The 14446-nt window shown below is 36.8% G+C and overlaps 1 protein-coding gene across 8 annotated transcripts in view; it reads right to left on the minus strand.

Annotated features, from left to right (window-relative positions):
• NEK1 (NIMA related kinase 1) overlaps positions 1-14446 on the minus strand; it is a 215085-nt gene that overhangs the window by 103419 nt on the left and 97220 nt on the right. For 6 of the 8 annotated variants that reach the window (XR_009212947.1, XR_009212948.1, XM_058436867.1 and 3 more), the window contains 4 exons: positions 13111-13194; positions 12590-12673; positions 12058-12135; positions 11069-11164 (listed from right to left, as the gene is read on the minus strand). Coding sequence is in view for 6 of the 8 variants with exons in the window: in XM_058436867.1 (XP_058292850.1) it covers positions 11069-11164; positions 12058-12135; positions 12590-12673; positions 13111-13194 (342 nt within the window). In the remaining 2 variants the exon portion in view is untranslated. The remainder of the gene's footprint in view (positions 1-11068; positions 11165-12057; positions 12136-12589; positions 12674-13110; positions 13195-14446) is intronic. The other 2 variants (XM_032148894.2, XM_058436869.1) reach the window with 1 other exon arrangement.

Genomic DNA, 14446 nt, shown 5'->3' on the forward strand with positions numbered 1-14446 from the left:
GAATGCTTGTGATTTTTGTACATTGATTTTGTATCCTGAGACTTTGCTGAAGTTGCTTATCAGCTTAAGGAGATTTTGGGCTGAGACAATGGGGTTTTCTAGATATACAATCATGTCATCTGCAAACAGGGACAATTTGACTTCCTCTTTTCCTAACTGGATGTCCTTTATTTCCTTCTCCTGCCTGATTGCCCTGGCCAGAACTTCCAACACTATGTTGAATAGAACTTTAAACTACTTTAAAGTTCATACGGAACCAAAAAAGGGCCTGCATCGCCAAGTCAATCCTAAGCCAAAAGAACAAAGCTGGAGGCATCACGCTACCTAACTTCAAACTATACTACAAGGCTACAGTAACCAAAACAACATGGTACTGGTACCAAAACAGAGATATAGACCAATGGAACAGAACAGAGCCCTCAGAAATAATGCCGCATATCTACAACTATCTGATCTTTGACACACCTGACCAAAACAAGAAATGAGTAAAGGATTCCCTATTTAATAAATGGTGCTGGGAAAACTAGCTAGCCATATGTAGAAAGCTGAAAGTTGAAGAGGGCATCCCTGTCTTGTCCCAGTTTTCAAAGGAATGCTTCCAGTTTTTGCCCATTCAGTATGATATTGGCTGTGGGTTTGTCATAGATAGCTCTTATTATTTTGAGGTATGTCCCATCAATACCTAATTTATTGAGTTTTTAGCATGAAGGTTGTTGAATTTTGTCAAAGACCTTTTCTGCATCTATTGAGATAATCATGTGGTTTTTGTCATTGGTTCTGTTTATATGCTGGATTATGTTGACTGATTTGCATATGTTGAACCAGCCTTGCATCCCAGGGATGAAGCCCACTTATCATGGTGGATAAGCTTTTTGATGTGCTGCTGGACTCGGTTTGCCAGTATTTTATTGAGGATTTTTTGCATTGATGTTCATCAGGGATATTGGTCCAAAATTCTCTCTTTTTTTTGTGCCTCTCCCAGGCTTTGGTATCAGGATGATGCTGGCCTCATAAAATGAGTTAGGGAGGATTCCCTCTTTTTCTATTAATTGGAATACTTTCAGAAGGAATGGTACCAGCTCCTCCTTGTACCTCTGGTAGAGTTCAGCTGTGAATCCATCTGGACTTTTTGGTTGTTAGGCTGTTAATTATTGCCTCAATTTCAGAGCCTGTTATTGGTCTATTCAGAGATTCAACTTCTTCCTGGTTTAGTCTTAGGAGGGTCTACGTGTCGAGGAATTTATCCATTTCTTCTAGATTTTCTAGTTTATTTGTGTAGAGGTGTTTATAGTATTCTCTGATGGTAGTTTGTATTTCTGTGGGATCGGTGGTGATATCCCCTTTATCATTTTTTATTGCATCTGTTTGATTCTTCTCTCTTTTCTTATTTGTCTTGCTAGCGGTCTATCAATTTTCTTAATGTTTTCAAAAAACCAGCTCCTGGATTCATTAATTTTTTGAAGGGTTTTTTTGTGTCTCTATTTCCTTCAGTTCTGCTCTGATTTTAGTTATTTCTAGCCTTCTGCTAGCTTTTGAATGTGTTTGCTCTTGCTTCTCTAGTTCTTTTAATTGTCATGTTAGGGTGTCAATTTTAGATCTTTCCTGCTTTCTCTTGTGGGCATTTAGTGCTATAAATTTCCCTCTACACACTGCTTTGAATGTGTCCCAGAGATTCTGGTATGTTGTGTCTTTGTTCTCATTGGCTTCAAAGAACATCTTTATTTCTGCCTTCATTTCGTTATGTACCCAGTAGTCATTCAGGAGTAGGTTGTTCAGTTTCCATGTAGTTGAGTGGTTTTGAGTGAGTTTCTTAATCCTGAGTTCTAGTTTGATTGCCCTGTGGTCTGAGAGACAGTTTGTTATAATTTCTGTTCTTTTACATTTGCTGAGGAGTGCTTTACTTCCAACTATGTGGTCAATTTTGGAATAGGTGTGGTGTGGTGCTGAAAAGAATGTATATTCTGTTGATTTGGGGTGGAGAGTTCTGTAGATGTCTATTAGGTCCGCTTGGTGCAGAGCTGAGTTCAATTCCTGGATATCCTTGTTAACTTTCTGTCTCGTTGATCTGTCTAATGTTGACAGTGGGGTGTGAAAGTCTCCCATTATTATTGTGTGGGAGTCTAAGTTTCTGTTGGTCTCTAAGGACTTGCTTTATGAATCTGGGTGCTCCTGTATTGGGTGCATATATATTTAGGATACTTAGCTCTTCTTGTTGAATTGATCCCTTTACCATTATGTAATGGCCTTCTTTGTCTCTGTTGATCTTTGTTGGTTTAAAGTCTGTTTTATCAGAGACTAGGATTGCAACCCCTGCCTTTTTGTGTTTTCCATTTGCTTGGTAGATCTTCCTCCATCTCTTTATTTTGAGGCTACGTGTGTCTCTGCACGTGCGATGGGTTTCCTGAATACACCACACTGATGGGTCTTGACTCCTTATCCAGTTTCCCAGTCTGTGTCCTTTAATTGGAGCATTTAGCCCATTTATATTTAAGGTTAATATTGCTATGTGTGAATTTGATCCTATCATTATGATGTTAGCTGGTTATTTTGCTCATTAGTTGATGCAGTTTCTTCCTAGCCTCTATGGTCTTTACAATTTGGCATGTTTTTGCAGTGGCTGGTACTGGTTGTTCCTTTCCATGTTTAGTGCTTTCATCAGGAGCTCTTTTAGGGCAGGCCTAGTGGTGACAAAATCTCTCAGCATTTGCTTGTCTGTAAAATATTTTATTTCTCCTTCACTTATGAAGCTTCGTTTGGCTGGATATGAAATTCTGGGTTGAAAATTCTTTTCTTTAAGAATGTTGAGTAATGCCCCCCACTCTCTCCTGGCTTGTAGAGTTTCTCCCGAGAGATCCACTGTTAGTCTGATGGGCTTCCCTTTGTGGGTAACCTGACCTTTCTCTCTGGCTGCCCTTAACATTTTTTCCTTCATTTCAACTTTGGTGAATCTGACAATTACGTGTCTTGGAGTTGCTCTTCTCAAGGGGTATCTTTGTGGCGTTCTCTGTATTTCCTGAATTTGAATGTTGGCCTGCCTTGCTAGATTGGGGAAGTTCTCCTGGATAATATCCTGAAGAGTGTTTTCCAACTTGGTTCCATTCTCCTCGTCAGTTTCATGTACACCAATCAGATATAGATTCGGTCTTTTCACATAGTCCCATATTTCTTGGAGGCTTTGTTCGTTTCTTTTTATTCTTTTTTCTCTAAACTTCTCTTCTTGCTTCATTTCATTCATTTCGTCTTCCATCACTGATACCCTTTCTTCCAGCTGATCGAATCAGCTACTGAGGCTTGTGCATTCGTCACGCAGTTCTCGTGCCATGGTTTTCAGCTCCATCAGGTCCTTTAAGGACTTCTCTGCATTGGTTATTCTAGTTAGCCATTCATCTAATTTTTTTCAAGGTTTTTAACTACTTTGCCATTGGTTCGAACTTCCTCCTTTAGCACGGAGTAGTTTGATCATCTGAAGCCTTCTTCTCTCAACTCGTCGAAGTCATTCTCCGTCCAGCTTTGTTCCATTGCTGGTGAGGAGCTGCATTCCTTTGGAGGAGGACAGGCACTCTGATTTTTAGAGTTTCCAGTTTTTCTGCTCTGTTTTTTCCCCATCTTTGTGGTTTTATCTGCCTTTGGTCTTTGATGATGGTGACATACAGATGGGGTTTTGGTGTGGGTGTCCTTTCTGTTTGTTAGTTTTCCTTCTAACAGTCAGGACCCCTAGCTGCAGGTCTGTTGGAGTTTGCTGGAGGTCCACTCCAGACCGTTTGCCTGGGTATCAGCAGCAGAGGCTGCAGAAAAGCAGATACTGGTGAACAGCAAATGTTGCTGCCTGATAGTTCCTCTGGAAGTTTTGTCTCAGAGGAGTACCCAGCCGTGTGAGGTGTCAGTCTGCCCCTACTGGGGGGTGCCTCACAGTTAGGCTACTCAGGGGTCAGGGACCCACTTGAGGAGGCAGTCTGTCCGTTCTCAGATCTACAGCTGCGTGCTGGGGGAACCACTACTCTCTTCAAAGCTGTCAGACAGGGACATTCAAGTCTGCAGAAGTTTGTGCTGCCTTTTGTTTGGCTATGCCCTGCCCCCAGAGGTGGAGTCTACAGAGGCAGGCAGGCCTCCTTGAGCTGTGGTGGGCTCCACCCAGTTTGAGCTTCCCAGCTGCTTTGTTTACCTGCTCAAGCCTCCGCAATGGCAGGCGCCCCTTCCCCAGCCTCGCTGCTGCCTTGCAGTTTGATCTCAGACTGCTGTGCTAGCAATGAGCGAGGCTCCGTGGGCATAGGCCCCTCCGAGCCAGGCACGGGATAATCTCCTGGTGTGCCGTTTGCTAAGACCGTTGGAAAAGCGCAATCTTAGGGTGGGAGTGACCTGATTTTCCAGGTGCCATCTGTCACCCCTTTCTTTGACTAGGAAAGGGAATTCCCTGATCCCTTGCACTTCCCCAGTGAGGAGATGCCTCGTCCTGCTTCGGCTCATGCTCGGTGCGCTGCACCCACTGTCCTGCACCCACTGTCTGACAGTCCCCAGTGAGACAAACCCGGTACCTCAGTTGGATATGCAGAAATCACCCGTCTCCTGCGTCACTCACGCTGGGAGCTACAGACTAGAGCTGTTCCTATTCGGCCATCTTGGCTCCTCCTCCAATAGATTTCTTAGCAGAAATCTTACAAACCAGAAGACATTGGTGGCCTATTTTTAGCCTTCTTAAAGAAAAGAAATGCCATCCAAGAATTTCACAGCCTGCCAAGCTAAGTAAGCTTCAAAAACAAAGGAGAAATAAAGTTTTTCCCAGACAAGCAATTGCTAAGAGAATTTGACACCACCAGATAGGCCCTACAAAAATGCTTAAAGGAGTTCTAAACATGAAAATAAAAGAATGACACTTGCTACCACAAAAGTATGTGTAAGTTCAAAGCTACTGCCACTATAAAGCAACTATACAATTCAGACTACAAAGCAACTAGTTAACACTAAGAGAGGAAGAAAACCTCACATATCAGCACTAACACTGAACATAAATGGCCTAAATGCTTCATTAAAAACACAGAATGGCAAACTGAATGAAAAAACAAGACCCAATCTTCTGCTATCTTCAAGAGACCCATCTCACATGTAATGACACCCAAAGCACTTGATGTAAAGGGATGGGGAAAGATCACACAAATTTAAAACAAAAAAGATCAGGGCTTGATACTCTTGTATCAGATAAAACAGATTCTAAATCAACAACAGTACAAAAGGACAAAGAAAAGCACTACATAATGATGAAAGGTCCAATTAAAGAAGAGAATTTAACTATCCTAAATATATATGTGCCCAACACTTGAGGACCCTGATTTATAAACAATTACTACTAGATCTAAGAAAAGGGACAGACAATAATATCATACAATAATAGTGGACACTTTAACACCCCACTGATAGCATTAAACCGATCGGGGCCCAAAACTAATAGATTCTAGACTTAAATTGGACACTTGACCAGTTGGACCTAATTAGCATCTACAGAACACTCCACTAAACAACCACAGAATACACATTCTTTTTATCTGCACACAGAACATACTCTAAGACTGACCACATACTCAGTCATAAAGCAAGTCTCAATAAATTTTTTAAAAAACTGAAATCATACTAAGCATCTTCTTGGACCACAGTAGAATAAAAATAGAAATCAATACCAAGAGGAGCTCTCAAAGCCACACAAATACATGGAAAGTAAACAACCTGCTGCTGAATGACTTTTGGAAAACAATAAAATTAAGGCAGACATTTAAAAAAATTTTGAAACAAATGAAAGTAGAAACACTACATACCAAAACCTCTGAGATATGGCAAAAGCAGTTAAAAGGAAAGTTTACAGCATTAAATGCTGATACAAAAATAATAGAAAGATCTCAAATTAACAACCTAATGTTGCACCTACAGGAACTAGAAGAACAAAAACAAATTAAACTGAAAGCTAGCCGACGAAAAGAAATAACTAAAATCAGAGCAGAACTAAAATGAGACCAAACAGCCATAGAAAAGATCAAAAAGATAAACAAGATTAATAACCTCCTGGAAAGATTAACACATGAAAAAAAAGAGAAGATTCATAAACACAGTCAGAAATAACAAAGGTGACATTACAACGGATCCCAAAGAAATATAAAAGATCCTCAGAGACTACTATAAACATCTCCATGTGCACATACTATAAAATTAGGAAATGAACAAATTCTTGGAAACACACAATCTCCCAAGATTGAACTAGGAAGAAAAAACCTTGAACAGACCAATAATGAGTACAAAATTGAATCAGTAATAAAAAAAAAAACTACTAATCAAAAAAAAGTCCTGGACCAGATAGATTCACAAGATATACAAAGAAGGCTAATGCCAATCCTACTGAAATTATTGAAAATAAATTAAGGAGAGATTCCTCCCTAACTTATTCTACAAGACCGGTTTCATCGTGATATCAAAATATGGCAAGGACACAACAAAAAAAGAAAACTACAGGCCAATGTTGCTGATGAAAATAGATACAAAAATCCTCTATAAAATATTAGCAAACTAAATCCAGTAGAAGCACATTAAAATGAAAATTTGTATGATCAAGTGAGCCTTATTCCTGGGATGCAAGGATGGTTCAACACACACAAACCAATAAATGTGATTCTCCACATAAACAGAATTTTAAAAAAGAATATGATCACCTTAATATACACATAAAAAGCATCTGATAAAATCCAACATCCCTTTATGATAAAAAGCACTTAACAAATTAGGCATCAAAGGAAGATATCTCAAAATATTAAGAACCACCTATGACAAACCCACAGCCAACATCATGCTGAATGAGCAAAAAGTTAGAAGGATTCCTCCTAAGAACTAGAACAAGACAAGGATTCCATTCTTAGCAATCCTATTCAACATAGTACTGGTAGTCCTAGCCAGAGCAATCAGGTGAGACAAAAGAATAAAAGACATCCAAATAGGAAAAGCAAAAGTCAAATTATCTCTTTGTGGACAATTTAATTCTGTATCTGGAAAATTCTAACAATTCCACCATGACTCCTAGACTTGACGAGTGACTTCAGTAAAGTTTCAGGACATAAAATCATTGTACAAAAATCAGTAGTATTTCTATACTCCAATAACATTCAAGCTGAGAATGAAATCAGTAATGCAATCTCATTTACAATAGCCACTCACACACAAAAATACTGAGGAATACATTTACCCAATGAGGTGAAAGAGCTCTACAAGGAGAACTACAAAACACTGATGAAGGAAATCATAGATGATATAAACAAATGGAAGTACATTCAATGCTCATGGAAGGAGACTTGGTATCATTAAAATGTCCATACTGCCTGAAGTAATCTACAGAATCAATTCAATTTCTATCAAATTACCAATGTTATTTTTTTGTAAAAAATAAAAAAACTCTAAAGGTCATATAGAACCACAAAAGACCCAGAATAGCCAAAGTTATCCTGAGCAAAAAGAACAAAACTGGAGGAATCACATTACCTGACCTCAAATTATACTACAGAGCGATAGTAACCAAAACAGCATGGTGCTGGCATAAAAACAGGCACATAGGCTAGTGAAACAGAAGAGACCCAGAAATAAATCCATACATCTACAGTGAATTCATTTTTAACAAATGTTCCAGGAATATACATTTGAGAAAAGACAGTCTCTTCAATAAATGGTGCTGGGAAAACTGGATATCCATATGCAGAAGAATGAAACTAGACTTCTATTTTTTGCCATATACAAAAATCAAATCAAAATGGATTAAAGACTTAAATCCAAGGCCTCAAACTATGAAACTACTAAAATAAAACACTGGGGAAACTCTCTAGGACACTGGCCTACGCAAAGATTTCTTGAATAATACCCCATAAGTACACGCAACCTAAGCAAAAATGGACAAATGGGATCACATCAAGTTAAAAAGCTTCTGTACAGCAAAGGAAACTATCAACACAGTGAAGAGACAACCCACAGAATGGGAGAAAATATTTTCAAACTACCCATCTGACAAGGGATTAATAACCAGAATATATAAGGACCTCAAACCACTCAACAGGAAAAATCTAATAATCCAGTTTAAAATGGGCAAAAGATCTGAATAGACATTTCTAAAAAGATGACATACAAACGGCAAACAGGTATATGAAAAAGTGCTCAACATCACTGATCATCAGAGAAATACAAATCAAAATGACAATGAGATATCATCTCACCCCAGTCAAAACGGCTTTTATCAAAAGGACTAGCAATAACAAATGCTGGCAAGGATGTGGAGAAAAGGGAACCCTCTTACACTCGCACAATGTTGGTGGGAATTTAAACTAGTACAGCCACTATGGAGAACAGTTTGGACGTTCCTCAAAAAACTAAAAATAGAACTACCATACAATCTAGCAATCCCACTGCTAGGTATATATCCAAAAGAAAGGAAATCAGTGTATCAGAGATATCTGCACTTCCATGTTTATTGCAGGACTATACACAATAGCCAAAATCTGGAAGCAACCTAACTGTCCATCAAAAGATGAGTGGATAAAGAAAATTGTGGGACATATACACAATGGAGTACTCTTCAGCCATAAAATAGAATGAGATCCTGTCATTTGCAACAATATGAAAGGAACTGGAGTTCTATTACGTTAGGTGAAATAAGCCTGGCACAGAAAGACAAATTTTGCATGTTCTCACTTATTTGTGGAAACTAAAAGAATTAAAACAATTGAATTCATGGAAATGGAACACGATTGTTACCAAAAGCTGGAAGGGGTAGTGCATGAAAGTGGGAATGGCTAATGGGTACAAAAATTAGATAAAATGAGTAAGATCCAGTATTTGATAGCACAACAGGGTGAATATAGTCAACAATAATTTATTGTACATTTTAAAATAACTAAACGGGTGTAACTGGATTGTTTGAAATGCAAAGAAAGGATAAATGCATGAGGTGATAGATACCCCATTTACCCTGTGATTAGTATGTATTTATGCCTGTATGAAATTATCTCATGTATCCCATAAATATATACATCTACCATGTACCTACAAAAATTAAAAGTAAAAAAAAAAAATTTTTTTAAGGCACAACTTACAGAAAACAGGGGAAACAGCATAAGAAAAAGACTTCAACATTGGGCAGATCCAGGTTCAAATCTTTGTTCTGCCCTTAGTTGGAAATATTTTATATAATTATTTTATCCTTTCTATATATGCTTTGTAAAGTTGTAAGGATTAAAAAAAAAACAATAAATATACAGTTAATCCTTGAACAACACAGGTTTGACCAGTACAAATCCACTTACACACAATTTTTTTCTGCCTCTGCCACCCGAGACAGCAAGACCAACCCTCTTACTCCTCCTTCCTCAGCCTACTCCACCTGAAGATGAGGATGAAGACCTTTATGATGATCCACTTCCATTTAAAAATAGTAAATATATTTTCTCTTCCTTATGATTTTCTTAATAACATTTTTTCTTTAGCTTTGTTGTAAGAATACAGCATATAATACACACAACATATAAAATATATGTTACTCTATGTTATTGGCAGGGCTTCCAGTCAACAGTAGGATATCAGTAGTAAAGACTGTGGGGAGTCAAAAGTTATATGTGAATTTTTGACTGTGCAAGGGGCCAATGCCCCAACCCCCATGTTGTTCATGGGTCAATACTAGAGTGGTCATAATATGCCTGGCACACAACAAGCAATAAACTATGGGAACTGTTGTTTCTATGATGTGTATCATGGCTATTTGCAAATGATCTAGTTGTAGGCTAAAACCCAGAAAATTTACTTAAAATTGGCAGAACAGGAAAACTCACTGGATAAGAGGATAAGCAAAAACTCAAAATGTCTGCAAATCTTAGCAATATTCTGTTAGGAAAAAAAACCTTTAAAGATTGAAATGGAATTATAAACTATCTAGAAATAACCTTTATAAGAAATACAACAGATAAGTGTGAAAATGATCAAAATTTGTGTAAGATATATAAAAGAAACTATGAGTAAATGTAGAAATTTAACTTGTTCCTGTATAAAAACTATTATAACTATGTCAATTCTTCTTAACTTGTAGGTTTAATATAATACTAATCAAAATTACAATAGGATTGAAAAAAAAAAAAAGAAACAAGAATTACCCTAAAAATGTATCTGGTAAAGAAAAAGAGAGCAAATAACTAAGAATAATAAGTGTAAAAAGGAGAGTAAAGGGGAAATGAGGAAAGAATTCTATTAGAAATTAAAGCATATTGTAAATAATTACTAATACAACGAGGTACTGGCAGAAAAGACAGAGTAATAGAGCAAAGGAGAAAGCCCGAAGGAAGATACAGCTTGTTATATACTTGCTATAGATTCATTCACTGGTATATATAGGAATTTAATAAATCTTACAAGTAGCATTATAAATTGGTGGCAGAAGGACGATGTAGTCATTAAATTATGCTGGGATTTTGATAAGCTACTTGGCAATAGCAAATTAAAAATTTAAAAATAAAATAAGGGCCAGGCACAGTGGCTCATGCCTGTAATCCCAGAACTTTGGGAGTCTGAGGCAGGCAGATCACGAGGTCAGGAGTTTAAGACCTGCCTGGCCAACATGGTGAAACCCTGTCTCTACTAAAAATACAAAAATTAGCCGGGCATGGTGGTACGCGCCTGTAGTCCCAGCTACTTGGGAGGCTCAGGCGGAAGAATCGCTTGAACCCAGGAGGTGGAGGTTGCAGTGAGCCGAGATCGTGTCCCTGCACTTCAGCCTGGGTGACAGAGCAAGACTCCATCTCAAAAAATAATAATAATAAATAAATAAAATAAATTAGTTCTGATTCAAATCAATCTCCCAAATAACTTCCACATTGATTATTCTTAAATGCGAGAGAGACAGAGAGACTGAGAAAGAGAGGTAATGAGAAAGGGTGAGAAAGAGAATGAGAATGAAAAAAACAGAAAAAAAAAAAAGCATTAGAAAATTATAATACTGATGTACTACCCAGGAAGAGCTATAAAAATGTTAATACAACCAGGATTAAGAATATGAGCTAAATCTTACATGCTCTTCCCACACTTTTTTTTCTCTCTCATAAGCTTCCTTTCTCTTTCGTTCTAGCTGTTCTTTTAACACAGCAGCACGTGCATTTGCATGGGCCTAAAAATAAAAACAATTAACAAAATGAGTTATCAGAAAGAAGGGCATAGGGTTTTTTGGTTTTTTTGTTTTTTTTTGCCAGGTCTATAAAGATATTTACTTATTAGCCAAAAAAGAAATGTGCATGTAGTCTTAGAATAAAAATGTAAGCTCACTCTAAATCTCTAGCACCTAGAACCAGCCTTGACATACAGCAGGTGTTCAATAAATATTTGCTGAGTGAAAATAAAGGCAGGTATATTTGAATGGAAAAAAAAATGTAAAAACTTAAAACAATTGTTATACATAGACTTCGTTTACCTTCATGGGGATGTATATTTGTATATTTTCCATTTTTAAGGTTACCATTTTTTTTCCAAGATTACTTACATGATAGTTTCATGTATTTATGCCATGGTTTTATCTGTTTTCATAAATATAATACAAAGAGAAAAATACTATTTTTAGAAACCAAAAAGTGGAGGAGAAAGATGAAAGAAAAATTAAAGGAAGAAAATAAAGTGATATAACTATGCAAAACTTAAGAACACAATTTGCGGCCGGGCGCAGCGCTTGTAATCCCAGCACTTTGGGAGGCCGAGGCGGGCAGATCACGAGGTCAGGAGATCGAGACCACAGTGAAACCCCGTCTCTACTAAAAATACAAAAAATTAGCCGGGCGAGGTGGCGGGCGCCTGTAGTCCCAGCTACTCGGAGAGGCTGAGGCAGGAGAATGGCGTGAACCTGGGAGGCGGAGCTTGCAGTGAGCCGAGATCGCGCCACTGCACTCCAGCCTGGGCGACAGAGTGAGACTCCATCTCAAGAAAACAAACAAACAAACAAACAAAAAACACAATTTGCTATCTCAGCTTTCAATTTTCTCTAAGAAAACCTGTATCATTTCTAGTCTATACCTTCAGTGATTCGATTTTTTTGCGCCTCATGTCGGCCTCTTCACTTCCTTCTTGTCCTTCAGAATGATTAGCTTCCTTCTACAAAATAAGTAGATAAGCAAATCACTTAGGATAGAATCATCAAATTGAGTGCAAAGCTCTATGAAAGATAACAATGAATAAACTAAAATCTAAAACTATAAACTGGAAATCATTTAATGCTGTTAGTTTTCTCCTAAAGCTGCAACTGAACTCTCCACCACTATCAGCCTTTAAGAACAATGGAACAAAAAGATAATGATATAAAACGCATTTTAATCCTCCCATGAATACTAGTTATATTTTCCTCCCAGAATTTCTCTGGAACAAATGGTCTTATCAATTTAAAATCACATAAATAAGATTTACTTTATGTGTAGTTTTTTGATCTTTGAACTTCCACTATTGTCATCAGTTTTTTTTTGTTGTTGTTGTTGTTAATGGCACAGCATTTTAAATGTTAACCTACTATGATATCATTCAATTTCTTAAAAAAAATAGCTTTTCAACCTACCTTTTCACCACGAAGTTTGGCTTTAATCTGTTGGCGCTCATTGAAATTCTGTAGTCTTATTTGCCGCAGTCTTGCCAGATAAACCTACAAGGAGGCAAAAACCCCAACATAATAATGTAAAAGTAAAGCTATTGACATTTTTACTGCTAGATTTTTTTTAAATTTAAGGAACAGTGTTAATTTGAACACAAGAAATAAAAGTTCTGAAATCCGGTTAATGGAAATGTAATATTAGCTTTCAAGTGTTTAATTAAGAAAAATTTATTTCTGAAAAGAAAGAAATACATTATAAAATTACAAATTTTTAATTTAATCAAAAGAAAAGAAACTGAAATCATAATACTGAATAAGTTACGGGGCAAAATTATAACACAGAATGTCAGTCAAAAATATATTAACAGGTCCCTATAGACCTACAAAATCTTCAAATAATTGTTAAGAATTTAAACCATGCAAGAAAAGAAGGCAATAAATTCAAAAATGGCTATGTGATGGAGGTAGCGAACATGCGGGAAGCATACCTCTTCCTCTTTGTTTCTTGGCTTCCCTCCTCTTGAAGGGCTGGGCCTGCCTCCATACATAGCTGCCAGGTTTTGCAGGATTCCCTGTTTATCATTTAATGTACTAAGTTTAAAGAATGACTAAGGCTACATTATTATCTTACCAAGGAATATCCAGGTGCTACTTTATTTCTTTTGGCAAATACTGACCATTTCTTGATGATAAACTGTGATAACAAACCCTAGCGTTTTCCTATGTCAACTTGAAATACATATTTAGTGAGAACAGAAGGAAGCAATTAAGCCCCAAACATAATTATTCAAAACAGAGACCAGCTATCTTTGTATTAGTCACTTAAGAGGGTTTTTTTTGGTTTTTTTTTTTTTTTTAAATCACTGCTTTGGAGGTTAAACCCCAAACCAAATTTTCCTCTACAAACAGCCAATCCATTTCGACATATGTCTATATATATACTAAACACATACAAAATAAGATATTTGAGATCACTTTTTCTGAATTCAACAAATGGGTTGTATATTAATTAAGAGATCTCAATCAAACTGTGTGCACTCAGGCATGTTCAGTTACTATACAGCAAATGGTCAAACCCAATCACAGACTCATTTTTGAACATAGTTTATATATTTCTCTTCCTTCAGCATACAAGCATGCTTCGAATTCCTCCCTTAAAAAAACTCTTTAGTCCCACTTTCCTATCAAATGTCTTTTTATTGGCTTATTGAATGTGTACTTTTTTTATTCATCATCTCAATTTTTCTGCTTCCCAGTCATTTTTTAGCTCACTACAATCTAGTTTCTGATCCCATTATGACTCTGAAAATTTTCTAAGGTCACCAATGACTTCCTACTTCACAACTGAAATGAGCCCTTTTGAGTGATTTTTGTGTTTAACATTTCCACTGGAAATTAGTTTTGACTGAATCCACTTAATTTATATATGTATTTTTTCTGTCATAACATAATACATACTCATTATAGAAAATTTATTAAAAAATAAAGAAAATGTGAATCATTTATAATTCCGCCATCTGAGAAACTTAAAATTTGAGGGTACTGTCTTCCAAATTTCCTTCTCTGTATATGTATAATACATACATGTTTATTTTTATAAAACTGGTATTTTACTAGTTATCCAGACAATATTATATCCTGAATTTCTTCCCACATCCATTTAATATTCCTTACAAACACTATTCTTAAGTGACTACATACTATTCATAACACTCCACTATACAAATGTTCTATAATTCACACATTTTTAAAAAGTCTCTCTTCTCTTTCAGTATTTATAATGGCACTCTCTCGGGTTCTTCCAACTGTCACTATTTTTCACAG

The sequence above is a fragment of the Hylobates moloch genome, unplaced genomic scaffold, assembly GCF_009828535.3.
Source record: "Hylobates moloch isolate HMO894 unplaced genomic scaffold, HMol_V3 SCAFFOLD_3, whole genome shotgun sequence".
Classification (NCBI taxonomy): Eukaryota; Metazoa; Chordata; class Mammalia; order Primates; family Hylobatidae; genus Hylobates; species Hylobates moloch.